The sequence below is a fragment of the Meriones unguiculatus genome, chromosome 11 (genome assembly GCF_030254825.1).
Source record: "Meriones unguiculatus strain TT.TT164.6M chromosome 11, Bangor_MerUng_6.1, whole genome shotgun sequence".
In the NCBI taxonomy this organism is placed as follows: Eukaryota; Metazoa; Chordata; class Mammalia; order Rodentia; family Muridae; genus Meriones; species Meriones unguiculatus.
The window spans coordinates 97,541,127-97,555,210 of NC_083359.1; the positions used below are offsets into that span (position 1 = coordinate 97,541,127).

Below are 14,084 nucleotides of genomic sequence, written 5' to 3' on the forward strand. Positions count from 1 at the left end.
CCTCTTGAACCCCAACTTAGAGGAATACAGCCCGTATATATTAATTAAAAAGCTTGCTTTAATTAATTTGGCCATGACGATTTGATTTGGTGGTCTTTCTCCTCCCATCTTTGGGACTAGCAATTTTCAAAACAGTCTCTTCAGAGATAGAGTTCAGTGCACACACACATGCAAATTACACCAGCCCACACTTTTGCTAAACTTTAGTTGTGAATTAAACTGAGAGATGTAGACAGGCACATGTGTTACTAGCAACACTGAGTTGTGCTTCCTGCTTACTGGGACAATAGAATGAAGATTCATTTACTGCCCTCAACAAGTATGTTATAATGCTATCTGATAATTGAATTTGCTTCAGTTTTCCTACAAGATTTCAACCCCTCTGAAAGCAAAAATGTTGTCATGTGTATTCAGTTTTTAACCCATGACTATTCATTTCTGTTCCTCTTCCCCCCCCCCCTTAAAACAAGATAAATGATTTTTGTTCTAGTTTTTTAAAGTAGATAGAATATTTTATTAATTACCCAAGACTTTCATGCACTGCCTGGTTAGCTTTTTGTCAAGTGGACACAAACTAGAGTCACTGGGGGAGCAGGACTCTCAATTGAGGAAGAGCCTCCATCAATCAGACTGATCTGTGTGCAAGTCTATGAAGCATTTCTTTAATTGATGATTGACGTGACAGGGCCAGCTCAGTGTGGGCAATGCCATGCCTGGGCCGGTAGTTCTGAGCTATACACAAAGAAAGCTGAGCAAGCCACCAGGAGCAAACCAGTAAGCTGCCTTCCCCCAGGGTTTCTGCTTCAGCTCCCGATTGGAAGGGCATCCTCGGCTACCCGGAGTTTGAGGCCAGTCTGGAAACAAAACAACAACAAAAGACTTATACTTTCTCTTTTATTGATCCACCTCGGATTTTTCAAGGTGAAGTTTTTGTACTGAAAATCGGATTTATGAGTTCACTCAGTGGCTAACTTTTCGGGTACCCTAGGAGACTCCCCCACGCGCATGCGCACTTACGCGCGCCCGGCCCGGGAGCGTGCGAGCCCGGGGGAAGCTGCAGAGGCGGTTGCTCAGACGTGGAGTTGGCGCCATGTCGACCCGGGAGGTGGCGGTGCTGCTGTGGTGGCTGAGCGGCTGCGTCTCGGCAGTGTGGAGGTAGAAAGATGCATCCCGGCCCCCTGGCCTTGAAGACCCCGCTTCTGGTCCCCAGCTCCTCAGCAGATAGCCTGAGCTCCACCTGGGAGTCTTTAGAGATGAGCTGCTGTCAGCCCTCAGCAATGCCGGGTCCTGCAGAAGTACCCTCACGTGGCTGCCTCAGATCATTTTGATAGATAGATAGATAGATAGATAGATAGATAGATAGATAGATAGATAGATAGATAGATAGACAGACGATAGATGGAGACACATACATAAGACTATTTGTGAAAGTGTGTGATGTATTTTGAGCATACTCCCTCATACACTTTTTTTTTCTGTGTGTTGAAAGCACAGCTTTCCCCAAAGGAGAACCAGAGGTTGCTAGAGCATTTTACTTCTGACTTATATTAAAGAGTTGAAGCAAAGTGATTTTTTTCCCCTAAAATATTGTATAAAGGTAAAGAAATTAATTTCCATATAAAGTATTGCTTTAGATAGTGAAGATGTTAGAAGTCCAGAGAGACCCTTAAATGGAGGTTTGGTTGTTTTGTTGTTGTTATTCAGTATTCAGTAATCACTACCTCAAAAGGGAAATCAGAATATTTTAGGTGTCAACATGGATCAAAATGCACCTTAAACCAGAAATTCTTCAAATATGCTATATAAAAATAAGTATTATCCTCCCCCCAAATTAACATTTAACACGACCAACAAGAAATGAAACAATTGAGGTGCCAGGTGGTGGTGGCACACGCCTTTAAGGGGCAGGAGGATCTCTGAATTCAAGACCAGCCTGGTCTACAGAGTGAATCCTAGGACAGTCAGAGCTACACAGAGAAACCCTGTATCGGAAAAGGAAGGAAAGAAGGAAGGAGAAAGAAAGAAAAAGAAAGGAAGAGTAATAAGATAATTGTAAATTTTTCCTTACAATAAGGGAGGTGTTCTCTTCCACATGTCATGTGACTGGTAAATAAGAAAGGAGTAGCCATAGGCCAGCATGTTGATGCATGTGAGTCCCTGAGGGACAATTCAAAGCACAGTCTCTTTTGCTTTCACAGTGAAGACAGCAGGTTTTGTGGGGTCAAATGCAGTCTTAGATATGGAGCGCTCAGCACATGGGAACGATAAATCGCCGTTGGTAGGGGAGCGCATTAAAGATAGCCGGTGGATGCTGGAAATTCGTGAGCGCTATTGAATTGGTGTGTGCTTGTTTTGTCATAGGCACCAGAGATGTCACCAGTGATGTCTAAAGGACCAGGCAGCAGCTAGGGCAGATGCTTCCTAGCAATAAAGCCTATCCTGTATCTCCTGACACCTCTGCCTTGCTAGAGGAAAGCACTGTGGGTATGGCTGTATGACACCCAGAGCGGTACAGTCACAGTTAGTCATCCCTGTCTAACCTCTATTCACGGTTCGAGGAATGCTCCAGTCAGGCTCCATGTTGGCGGTGGTAGGGAAACGTTATTTTCTCCCAGGGCTACCACAGCATGTCTGAATTGTATCTTAATAATATTCTTCTTCCTTCCTCCTCCCCCTTTCCCCTCCACTCCCTCTCCCCATCCCTCATTCTCTCTCCTCTCTTCCTTTTTTCTCTCTCCCCTTTCTATCCCCCTCTCTTCACTTTTTCTCTCCTTCTGTCTTTCTACCCTTCCCCCGCCCCTCTGTGTGTGTGTGTGTGTGTGTGTGTGTGTGTGTGTGTGTGTGCAGGAGCTGAAGCAGAGTGATTTGGGAAAGAATGCTGGGTAAAATAGAAACGCTATATAAATGTGAGGAAATATGATTTTCATACAAAGTACTGATTTGCAGAATGGAAACTTCGTGCTGCTATGCCTTAGGCACTGCCCACCTTTATTTAATTTGATTAACTACTTATTTATAGACAGGGTCTCACTGTGTAGTCCTGGATGGTGTGGAAATCACTGTGTAAACCAGGCTGGTCTCAAACTCACCGAGCTCCATCTGTCCCTGCCTCCAAAGGCCTAGGATTAAAAACAAATGCCACCATGCCCAGCCATTGTCTACTTTTACTTTGAGACAGGTTTTCTCAATGGCCTGGGACTCACCAAGTTGGTTAGGCTGGCTATCCAGTGACCTCTAATGTGTAACCTCTAGTGTGTTTATATGTGCCAGCATGTGCCAGCATGCCTGGATTTTGATTGCTGAGATTAAACTCAGGTACTCTGGTTTACAAGGCAAGTACTTTACTAGCCGAGCTATTTACCCAGCCCTGGCATTCTTTTTTGTTCTGGTTTGGTTTGGTTTTTGAGACAGGGTTTCTCTGTGTAGCCTTGGCTGTCCTGGACTCACTTTGTAGACCAGGCTGGCCTTGAACTCACAGAGATCCACCTGCCTCTGCCTCTGCCTCTGCCTCCCTGAGTGCTGGGATTACAGTCGTGTTCCACAGAGCCCAGCTCCTAATATTCTTCTAAAGGATAAAAATTTTGGTCTGGAGGTATAGCTTAATGCTAAACATGCATGAGGCCCTAGGTTCAAAAGGCACTGGGAAAAAAAAAGATAAATTATTAATTTTCCAAAATGAATTTTAAACTGTTTCATTGCTAGCTATTTTGGCAGGTGTGTTATATGGAAAAAAATTCTTCCTGCTCAAGTTCTTTCTTCCACTAACATTTTGTTTTTATTATTTTTGTTAAATAAAATTCATAGAAAGCTTTTGTTTTGGAGTAGGCTCCTGCAGTGGGCCGAACAGAATGACCAAACCCTAGCAGTTACTGAGCTAAAGAATTGGGGAAGAGGGGAAGAATGAGAGAAAGAGAGGGAGAAGCAGTCAAATTCCAATTTCAGTCAGTACCATAAGGGCCTTTCCTCTGCTTTTGACCTTAGAGAAAGTACCCGGAAGAAACGTGGTGTTGACTGGTCCGCCGTATTCCATCTGTATCCCTTTTCCTGACTCAGAGCTTTCGAATCACCAATCCACATTTTATTCTCAGTCCCTCCCTCCCGTTCGCCCGTGATGGCAACCCGCTCTACTCAGCTCATCAGAACATCTGTGCTAGTTTACCGAATGAGCGTCGCCTAATTCTGGCATTGCGAATAAAACTGATTAAGATGTCCCAGTTGCTATAATTTTGTCTTTTGATGAGTTCTTAATACCAGTAGAGATGGGTATTCCCTAAGTAATACTAGGGACTCAGAGTTGTTGTTTTTTTCCTTCATGTAATCTAGATTTCTTTTGAAAACTTTTTTGAGTTTTATATATTTTTACGTACGTGGGTGTTCTGCTTGAACGTATGTCTATGTACCATATGTGCTCAGTAACCCAAAAGTGGGTGCTGGATGTCCTTTGAACTGGAGTTACAGACACTTGGTGGGTCTGAGCCACCACGTGGGTGCTGAGAATCTCATCCTTTTCCTCTAGAAGAACAGTCAGAAGAGCCCTTGACCCCTGAGCCATCTCTCCAGTCCCTAGACACATTTCTAAACCAGCACTACTTAGTAAATAGTTCCTATTTTTCTCAGTTAGTTGGATGTAGAATGTCTGTCTCATACAGATCTTCTGTGTGGACTCGGGTCTGTTTCTGGGCTTAATGTCCTGTTCTGCTCCACTGGCAAGTGTGCCCGGAGCCGCACCAGTCCTACATTCTAGCGCTGTGACGTCATATGCCTGGAGCGCTCCAGGAAGGTCCTCGGTTCTATGCCAGAAGTCTTAGTCACCCTAGGACCTGTACACACTCACACAAATTTGAAAATAGGTTATTAGGTATTACATATACATTCTTTGGGGATTTTTTTTATTGGAATTGCAGTGATTCAAAATGACGTCTTTTAGGAATGTTAAAATTTCCTATTAAACGAGCACCCTGTATCCATTTATATTCTCTGCAGAAATGGATTCTGTGTTTTACCTTGTCCTCTGTATTTATTACTCTTCTTGCTGCTGGGACATAGAGCCTGACAAGAGCAACTTAAAGGAACAAGAGTTTATTTCCTCACAGTATGAGGGTTCAGTCGGTCATGGGAGGAAGTGAAGTGGAAATTTTTGGTTTCTTTGAAGACTGAGTTTTGTCAGGTGATGTTTTGCTGCAAGCTGGGCACAGGATGCTTTGCCCAGGTTGGTTTGTGAGAGGGCACAGATGTTTTGCTGCAATCCCTCATGTGCAAGGGGCATGACTTTGGCCAGCTGCAAACATCCATGGATGGACTTTGAGGAGAGGATGTATGTAGAGGCCAACTGCAGAGTGAGACATCACTCTTTGGATCCACATTGCTGCGCTGATCTTCATGCTTTGACACTTGACTTCACAGAGAGAAACATTCCAGAGAGCTTCTCTGGGCAATCCAACTGAGTCTTGTGGCTTTCACTGACTTTGTGTTGCTACTCCGTGTTGGCCTTTGGACTGGACTGCTGGTATCCTGACCACTGAGTCTGGTAATCCCCTAATGACCCCTGTCCCTGATCAGCATGAAGTAGATAAGAAAGAACTACAGCCCTTTTCCCTTCTAATCTCCTACCTAAGGTTATAAGGAGTTGGAAGGGAGGGAAAGATACTTAAGAATCCTAAATAAAGGAGGTTTGGTGAAAAATCTAAGCCAACAAGGAGGAGCTTGCAACAGCTGGCCACACTGTGTCCGCTGCCAGGAAGCAGAGCCAATGAATCACTTCTCTTTTTTATTATTTAGTAAGGATGTCCCCATATCCCCTCCATAAAACTATTACACCCATATTTGAAGTAAGGCTTACTACCTGAATTAACCTAGTCTAGAACCACATACACAGAAGTTTGTCTTCTAGGTGAGTCTAGATTTGGTCAAGTTGAGAATTTTAAACACCACAAACACCTCTATTTTACATTCAGGATTGAACCCAGGACCACATGCTAAGCATATTCTCTACAGCTGTGCTCTGCTCCTAGCCTCCTTCTCAATCCTATGATTTTATCTTTTTTTTTAATTGAATTTTCTAGTAGCTCCAAGTAGAATTTGTCTTTCCTGTTTTCCCCTTGAGCAGCTGTCAGCACTGAGGATAAGATGGGTGTGCTATCACTAGGTAGACAGCCTCTTGCATTTGTTGGTATAATGTTCTTGTGGAATGTATACAATTTACTCTTGTTGATTCAAATGCTGATTTTTCTACCACACTATCTGGTCTCAATCCGGACATTGCATTGTGATGTTTATTCTAAGCATCGCCTGTCTCAAGTTTGTGTAAATATGCCACCATTTCTTCTCTGTATTGTCAATAAAACAACCAGCCAATGCTGAGCAATGGAGAGAATAGGGTGGGACATATGGGACATACTGGTCTGGAGGGGAGGAGAAAGAAGCGAGTGGGAAGGTTGGAGAGGAGAAATCAGCAAGAGAGGACTTGGAACCATGAATATGACTAAAAGCAAGTATAATGTGAGAAATCTGAATAGGAGGAAACTATGCGGGCTTGGAGATTTAGGATGGAGTAAGTATTGCCCAGCATTGTGCTCTAGGTTAATTAAATCATCTGCGTGATGATTTGAGTATACAGCTGGTTTAGGAATAACTGCTGTTTAACTAAAAGATAAATCAATAATAAATATTAATAATCAACAACATGCATTAAAGACACTTAAATTATAAACTCACATGAAAGTTTGTCATTTTTTCCGTGTCTTGAAGCAGTTAAATGAGTTTATCCTGTAGACTTAGATTTTTTTCAACAAACCTACTTTATTTAGGGTTTTTAAACGCTTCTACCTCCCTTCCACCCATTGACCAGATGTAGGGGAGAAAGAAGGTTATTAGGAAAAGGGGGTTGTTGAGCTTTTTAGAAGTAGTTCCTAGGGGCAAGTCCACTCTTCATTGTCCAGATACCAGCAGTCTAGTCCAAATGCCAACGCCAAACAGCAACACGAATCAGCAGGACTCAGCAGAAACAGTAAGACTTCACTGAATCAGAATGAGTCAGTGAAAGCCACAAAACTCATGGAACGTTTCTCTTTGCAAAGTCAAGTGTCAAAGAACAAAGACCAGTGATGTCAATCCAAATATTCATTCTCTCACTGTTGGTGGGCTTCTATATATCTTCCTGCCTCAGAGTCCACCCCCGGATGTTTTCAGCTGCCCCTCACATGTGACAGCTTGCAGCAAAACATCACATGCCCTCTCACAAGACGGCTTCTAGTAAAACACCACATGATACATCTTTCAAAGAAACCAGAAAATTCCACTTCATTATTCTCTTTAATATTTGTGGTGTGTTTCATCTCTAGGCATCCCTAAATAAATTAGCAGTTACTTACTTGGCATAAATCCAGCTTGTCATGGTTTGTCTGTATCCCTGCCTCGTTGAATTCAGTCTGCAAATGTTTACTTTAGAATATTTGTATCTATATATTTGGTCTTTGGGTTTTGTTCTGTTTGGTTTGGTTTTTAAAAGAGACATTTATTTTTATTACTATGTATATGTTGCATATGTGTAGGGACATGTGTGTATGTGAGCATAGGGCCCACAAAGGTTAGAGGTGTCAGATCCCCTGGAGCTGGAATTAGAGACAGGTTTTGTTTTGTTTTGTTTTGTGTTTGTTTAATTGGTTGTTGTTTTTTTAAAGACAGTTTCTCCTTGTAGCCTTGGCTGTCCTGGAACTCACTCTATAGACCAGGCTGGCCTGGAACTCACAGAGATCTGCCTGCCTCTGCTTCCTGAGTGCTGGGATTAAAGGGATGTGCCACCATCACCCGGATATAGGCAGTTTTTACATGTCCCCTGTGAGTACTGGGAAATGAACTCCAGTTCTCTGCAAAAGCAATATATTCCTTTAGCCACTGAGTCATCTCTCCCACCTCCTCTTACTTTTCTTTCTTTCCTCCTCCTTTTCCTCTTCCTCTTCCTCCTCCTTCTTTCTTTTGACAAGGTCTCACTATGTAGCCCTGGCTGTTCTAGAACTTGCTATGTGTACCAGGATATGGCCTCACACTCACAGAAATATACCTGTGTCTGCCTCTGAAGGGCTGGAATGAAAGACAAGCACCAACATGCTCAGTGTACTTTGCCTTTGTTTTTAGTGCAACACTAAACTTATGATTTTCCAGTTCTTGGAAAGTGTTTGCCTAAGATTGGGATAATTTGAAAGCTTTAATAACACTTTCATACCTCTGACCCCAGTGTTTCAGATGAGATTTTGAACAACTACTTTATATCTTCTAGTAGTATTTAGGCTTTTTGTTTCTTCTTGAGTCAGTTTTGGTAAGATGTAGTTTTTGAAATCTATTATATAATTGAGAATATGTATGTACATACATACATACATACATACATATATATATACATGTGTATACACACACACAAACACACACACATATGTGTGTGTGTATATATATATATATATGATCTTACTCTATAGTGCATGCTAGCCTCAAACTTATGATGTAGTTCAGGCTGGCCTCCATCACGATGGTCCTCCTGACTAACCCCCTAAGTGCTGAGATATAGACACATGCCACCAATCAGTTCTTTCCTTCCACTTTGTATTGTTGTTGTTTGAGGCAGGATCTTGTTATTTGCATCTCTGTGTTGTGTACTAGGGCTTTCTGGCTGATTCCTACCTTACATAAGACTGTGGGCTCACATAAGACTAGAGCTCCTGCGCCTGGCTTTTCACATGGATTCCACAGATCAAACTTGGGTTTTCAGGATTGCACAGCAAGCATTTTCACCTGCCTAGCTACTGTGGTGGTTTGAAAAGAAAATGGTCCCCATGCACTCACAGGGATTGGCACTATTAGAAGGTGTGGCTTTGCTGGAGTAGGTGTAGCATGTTTGGAGGAAGTATGTCACTGGGGGTGGGCTTTGACGCTTTAAAAAGCCCAAGCCAGGCCCAGTGGCTCTTTGTCTTCCTGCTGCCTATAGATCTAGATCTAGAAAACTCAGCTACCTCTCCAGCACCATGTCTGCCTGCATGCTGTAATGCTTCCCTCCGTGATGAAAATAGACTAAACTTCTGAACTGTAAGCCAGCCCCAATTAAATGTTTTTCATTACAAGAGTTGCCGTGGCCATGGTGTCTCTTCCTGGCAATAATTAAGACAGCCACTCACTGGCCCAGTGACTCTCTTTAATGTCTGCTTTATCCCTAATTATGACACCTTTTGGTTAGTATTATTTGTTTTCTCTTCAAAATCTCGATCAGCCTTATTATAAGCTTTCTTGCCTCAATCATTTTCGTACCTCTGTTTTTTATTTTATAGATTTTTTTGTTTGTAATTTTAAAAATCCCTTCTGTGTTGGTGGGCTTATTCTGGCATTCATTCTCTCCAGCTCAGTCACATTCTCTCTCGTTTTCTCTGTTTTTGAAACAGGGTTTCATTGAAGAACACAGGCTGATCCTCCTGCCCCAGTCTCCTGAGCACTAAGACTAGAGGTGCACACCACCACACTCAACACTCAGCTCTAAGGGCCTGAGGCATTTACTGATAGTTTGGGGTCCTTGTCTTTTCTCATAGGATTCCATAGCATATTAATTCCCCTCATAGTACCATTCAGTCACAGCTTATAAGAAGTGATGTGAAATCATTTCGTCATTTATTTCAAGGTACTTTTAACTCATGTTATTCTCTATAACCGTTGAATTGTTTGTCAGTGAGTTGGTGGGGTGGGGGGCGTTGTTCTGATTTCTGAGGCAAGGTCTCAGTCTTCAGCCCAGATGGGGCTTGAACTCCTGACCCTCCAGCCTCTGCTTCACAGGCGTATGTTAGCATGCCCAGCTCCAGCAGTTTGTTTTAAAATTCCAAATATATTACGATATTACTTCCCTCATAATTTTTTTTTTGAAACAGGGTCTCTAGAGAGCCCTGGCTACCCTATAACTCACTGTGTAGACCAGGCTGGCCTCAAACTCACAGAGATCTGCCCGACTCTGCCCCCAGATGGTTGGGATTAACAGCATGTGCCACCATGCCTGGCTTTGACGTAACTTCTGAGTGAGGCGTCATAGCCACAAACTATGTCCACATGGTGTTTGTCCTTGGAAGTCTGTTGGTACTTGCCCTGAGGCCAACCAAGGGGTGAATTAATTGTCCAGCAGGTGTGTGGAGTCAAGCCTGTAATGAATGGAATGACTTTGAATCCCCAAAATGCTTTCTCAATATTTTGTCAATTTATACATAAATAGGTACAGAGCTTGAGAGAGAATAGTTCCCCCAAATGGCATAATCCATATATTGTAGAAAAAAGGGGGGTGGGGAGAAATGAAACCAGGAAGGGAGTTATCTATCAAGAGATGAAGGAATGTTAAGTGTTAGGGACAATTAAAGCTCTTTAGTTTTGTTAGCTGGGGCCAGGGCCAGAAGTCAAAGCCAGGGCCATAACCCATCTGTGTACCCCCACCCACAAGTCCTCCCAGATCTATTTCCAACACTGACACATTAAACAGTTGACATGAAGAAGGAAGCAAGGAGGAGAGGGCATTAGGATTATCATAGCGGTCTGGGTTAGGAAGTTGCAACTTTTACAGTATCCCTTGCTCGCATTCCCTCATGTCAGCCCTGGGGTGAGGTGAAACTGAGGAAGGAGCAGGCAACCAACAAACTGCCAGGAAAGGGAGCCTCATCGTTTAGCCTCCGGAGTATTCACAAACTCAGTTGCGTACTTTAACTCTGTCAGTTAAAACGCCAAAACTACCACTTGTTTTTTTTTTTTTTTTCCTCTCTCCTGATTCTTCTCAATATAACGAAAAGGATCTTATATTAAATCCATAAGAAGTGAGAGATGGTTCACATTTGCTGGGGGGGGGGTTAAAAAAAATCCTGCAGTGAAAATCTACTTCATTTTAATTTACAGTGCTACATAAAAGCACGTGTTTTCTTTTTTGAGCTGTATATGTCCATATAAAAGGTGCAAGTTTGTACTGATGGTAAATATCAGTTGAAATAGGAATTCAGAGCACTATTAAGGCTTGTGTAATTTTGATAAAAGAATTGCATAATGGCATCATAGCAACTTCCCCCTACACACAGGAAAAAGGTTTCTGACTTAAGATTTTAGGTGTGGACTCCTTCCAATGGCAATTAAATATGCAGGGTAGACATGGAAAATATATCAAAGTGAAAGGAAGGCAGAAGAATTTTAAGATGTTTTCTGAGCATCTCTAACTACATGTGACTTCAAACTGAGATGGATTTTAAATGTAGAGCACCCATCAGATTTCAAGGAATTAGCAAAATCATTATTTTACAGTGATCACGTTTTGGGTTGAATATATCATAAGAATGAATTTTGTTTGTCCTTGTACTTTGTGATTACCTGACAAGGTTTAATTAATCACATGTACACAGAGGCTCATGTTAAATGCCTCCTTAGACAGGTGAGTTATGTTGAATTTAAGGGACCCTGGATAATGAAGAGTACAAACATGATCATGATCCAAGGACTTAGAAGTTTTATTTCTAGTATTCTAAGATGGAAACTACCGGTTTTTGAAACTCCAGTCTTTGGTTTTCTAAATTTTCCCTAAGTTTACTAAGTGAAGCAGTCAAACCTAATATGTTCAGTGGTATCTGTTCTATAAAACACATGTGACGGGTATTTACTTCCAGCCAGCTATGGCAGCCGGCTCCTGAAAGCCCAGCCCTCAGGGGAGTGAGGCGGTTGGTTGCCTATGAATTTGAGGCTATCCTGGGCTACATAGTGACTTCCAGAATAAGGAGGAGGACTTAACTTCTCGTGATATTGTAATGCCTCCTGACCTGAGCAAGCCCTAGGAAGCCAGACTGGTGGGTAGTGGTCATGGCCTTACTTTTAGTTCTAGCTTCCTTTTCCAGGGAGGGTAGAGCTCTTGGAAGCCTGAGTATGTCCTGACCATGTGTAGGCTCTCTCGTAGGTAGAGGAGAAATTACTGTTAACATTCACACCCTGCCTTTTCCTTCACAGGTATTACATCAATGGCACAGACTATTCCATTTTCAGTACCAGGACTGCTGTAAGTATTGAATTAAAAAAAAAAAAAAAACATGCGTATTTTTTATTTTTGAACCTTCAAAGAGTTCGTCAGACCCTGTCTTATAACTGTTTTATCTGTATCTCCCTTTTCTTCTCATCGTCACCCTGCTGTTGGTACCCTCTCTGAGACACGCCCTTAAGTACACTACACTACACTAGAGCCTGGAAGTAGAGAGTGAACAGGAAGTGAGGCCCAGTATAACAACTCAAGGCCCACTTTCAGGGACCCAGTTCCCCAGGGAGGCCTTCTCAAATGGCACCACCAGGTAGGGCCCAAGTGTTCAAACACATGAGCCCAATGGGGAGTAATTCACTTTCAAACCACAGTGTGAATCTATTAGAGTTCTCTAAAGGGTCCATTAGATTTGTTAGACTGGTTTACCAGCTATGGTCTGAGACGAGAAACGATGCCTGTCTCCTGGTGGGAAGACCAAGAACCCAGAAGTTGTTCAGTCCAAGAGCCTGCCCATCTCGGCACTCACGCTGCAGCGTTGGAGACCCAGGGAAGTCCTAAAGAGCTTCAGTTCTCCTGTCCACATTGGAATCCTGAAGAAGTAGCTTCTAACACCAAGCAAACGAATGTCTCAGGAATAGGACAGATGAACTTGCAGGAGAGCGTGAGGGCAAACAGGCAAAAAGCAAAAGCTTCCTTCTTCCTGTTTCGTTTATGTGGGCTGCCACCAGAAAGTCTGGCTCACATTTAGAGCAGATCTTTGCGCTTCAAATGATCCAATCAAGAAAATCCCTGACAGGTGTACCCAGCTGCTTACGTTTTAGTTGATTCTAGGTGCAGTTAAGTTGCTAACTAAGATCAGCTATCACAACAGACACTTATAAGCATCATTTTTTCCTATAAATAAATGGTTATTTTCTTTCTACAAATTCCTTTTTTTTTTCTCTTTTCAAAAAAAAATTCCTTTCTTCTGGGTGATGTTCTCTGCTGTTCTTTTATTCTCATAGTGATAACTGAGTTTGTCATCAAGCATATTTCTCTTATATACATATAAGGCTATAAATACCCTTTTAGCCATTACTTAAATGGTATATGATAATTTTTTTATAATAGCAAATGCTATCGCTGATTTTTTTTGCAAATATTATGTGATTTACATTATGATTGTATTCAAAGACTCATTCAGAAGTCCACTTGGATTTGTTTTTGCTTTAAGATTACAGACAACTCTAAAATTGTTTTCAGCCAAGCTTTCGAGGACTTTTAATTTAATTTTGCTGATATTGAAAGGAATAGTATTATACTAGCTGATTTTGTGTCTACTTGACATAAGGTGGGTTCATCAGAGAGAAAGAAGCCTCAGTTGAAGAAATACCTCCATGAGGTCCAGCTGTAAGCCATTTTCTCAATTAGTGATCCCTGGGGGAGGGCCCAGCCCATGGTGGGTGGTGCCATCTCTGGAATGGTGGTCCTGAGTTCTATAAGAAGGCAGGCTGAGCCAGCCGTGGAAAGCACCCCTCCGTGGCCTCTGCATCAGCCCCTGACTCCAGTTTCCTGCCCTGTTTGAGTTTCCCGATTGGTGACAGCAATGTGGAAGAGTAAGCTGAATAAACCCTTGCTTCCCCAACTTGCCTTTTGATCATGCTGTTTCATTGCAGCAATAGAGACCCCAATTAAGACAAGTATGTATTATATTAATAATGCATTGAGGTTGATTAGGACTTTCTTTATAAGTGTGGTCAATTTTGGTAAACAACCTATGTGAGAGCAAAAAGAATGTATATGTTTTCTACTGGTTAATTTTAGGACTATATATATATATCTTATTCATGGTGTTATATATTCTACTGAGTTGCACCCCTAGCTTTCTCTCTCTCTTTCTCTCTCTCTCTCTCTCTGTGTGTGTGTGTGTGTGTTTGTGTTTGTGTTTGTGTTTGTGTTTGTGTTTGTGTTTGTGTTTGTGAGCGCGCGCGCGCCAGTACTCCTGGAGGGCAGAAGAGGAAATAGAAAGTAGGAGTCAATGAAATGGAGTTACAGGCACTTATGAGCCTGATGTGTGTGCTGGGAA

The 14,084-nt window shown here is 42.3% G+C and overlaps 1 protein-coding gene across 1 annotated transcript in view; it reads left to right on the forward strand.

Annotated features, from left to right (window-relative positions):
• The first annotated feature begins 1,041 nt into the window (after nt 1-1,041).
• Catspere (catsper channel auxiliary subunit epsilon) overlaps nt 1,042-14,084 on the forward strand; it is an 85,019-nt gene continuing 71,976 nt past the window's right edge. Inside the window, exons 1-2 of the mRNA XM_060364765.1 lie at nt 1,042-1,155; nt 11,995-12,043. Coding sequence (XP_060220748.1) covers nt 1,091-1,155; nt 11,995-12,043 — 114 coding nt within the window. The 5' untranslated portion in view covers nt 1,042-1,090. The remainder of the gene's footprint in view (nt 1,156-11,994; nt 12,044-14,084) is intronic.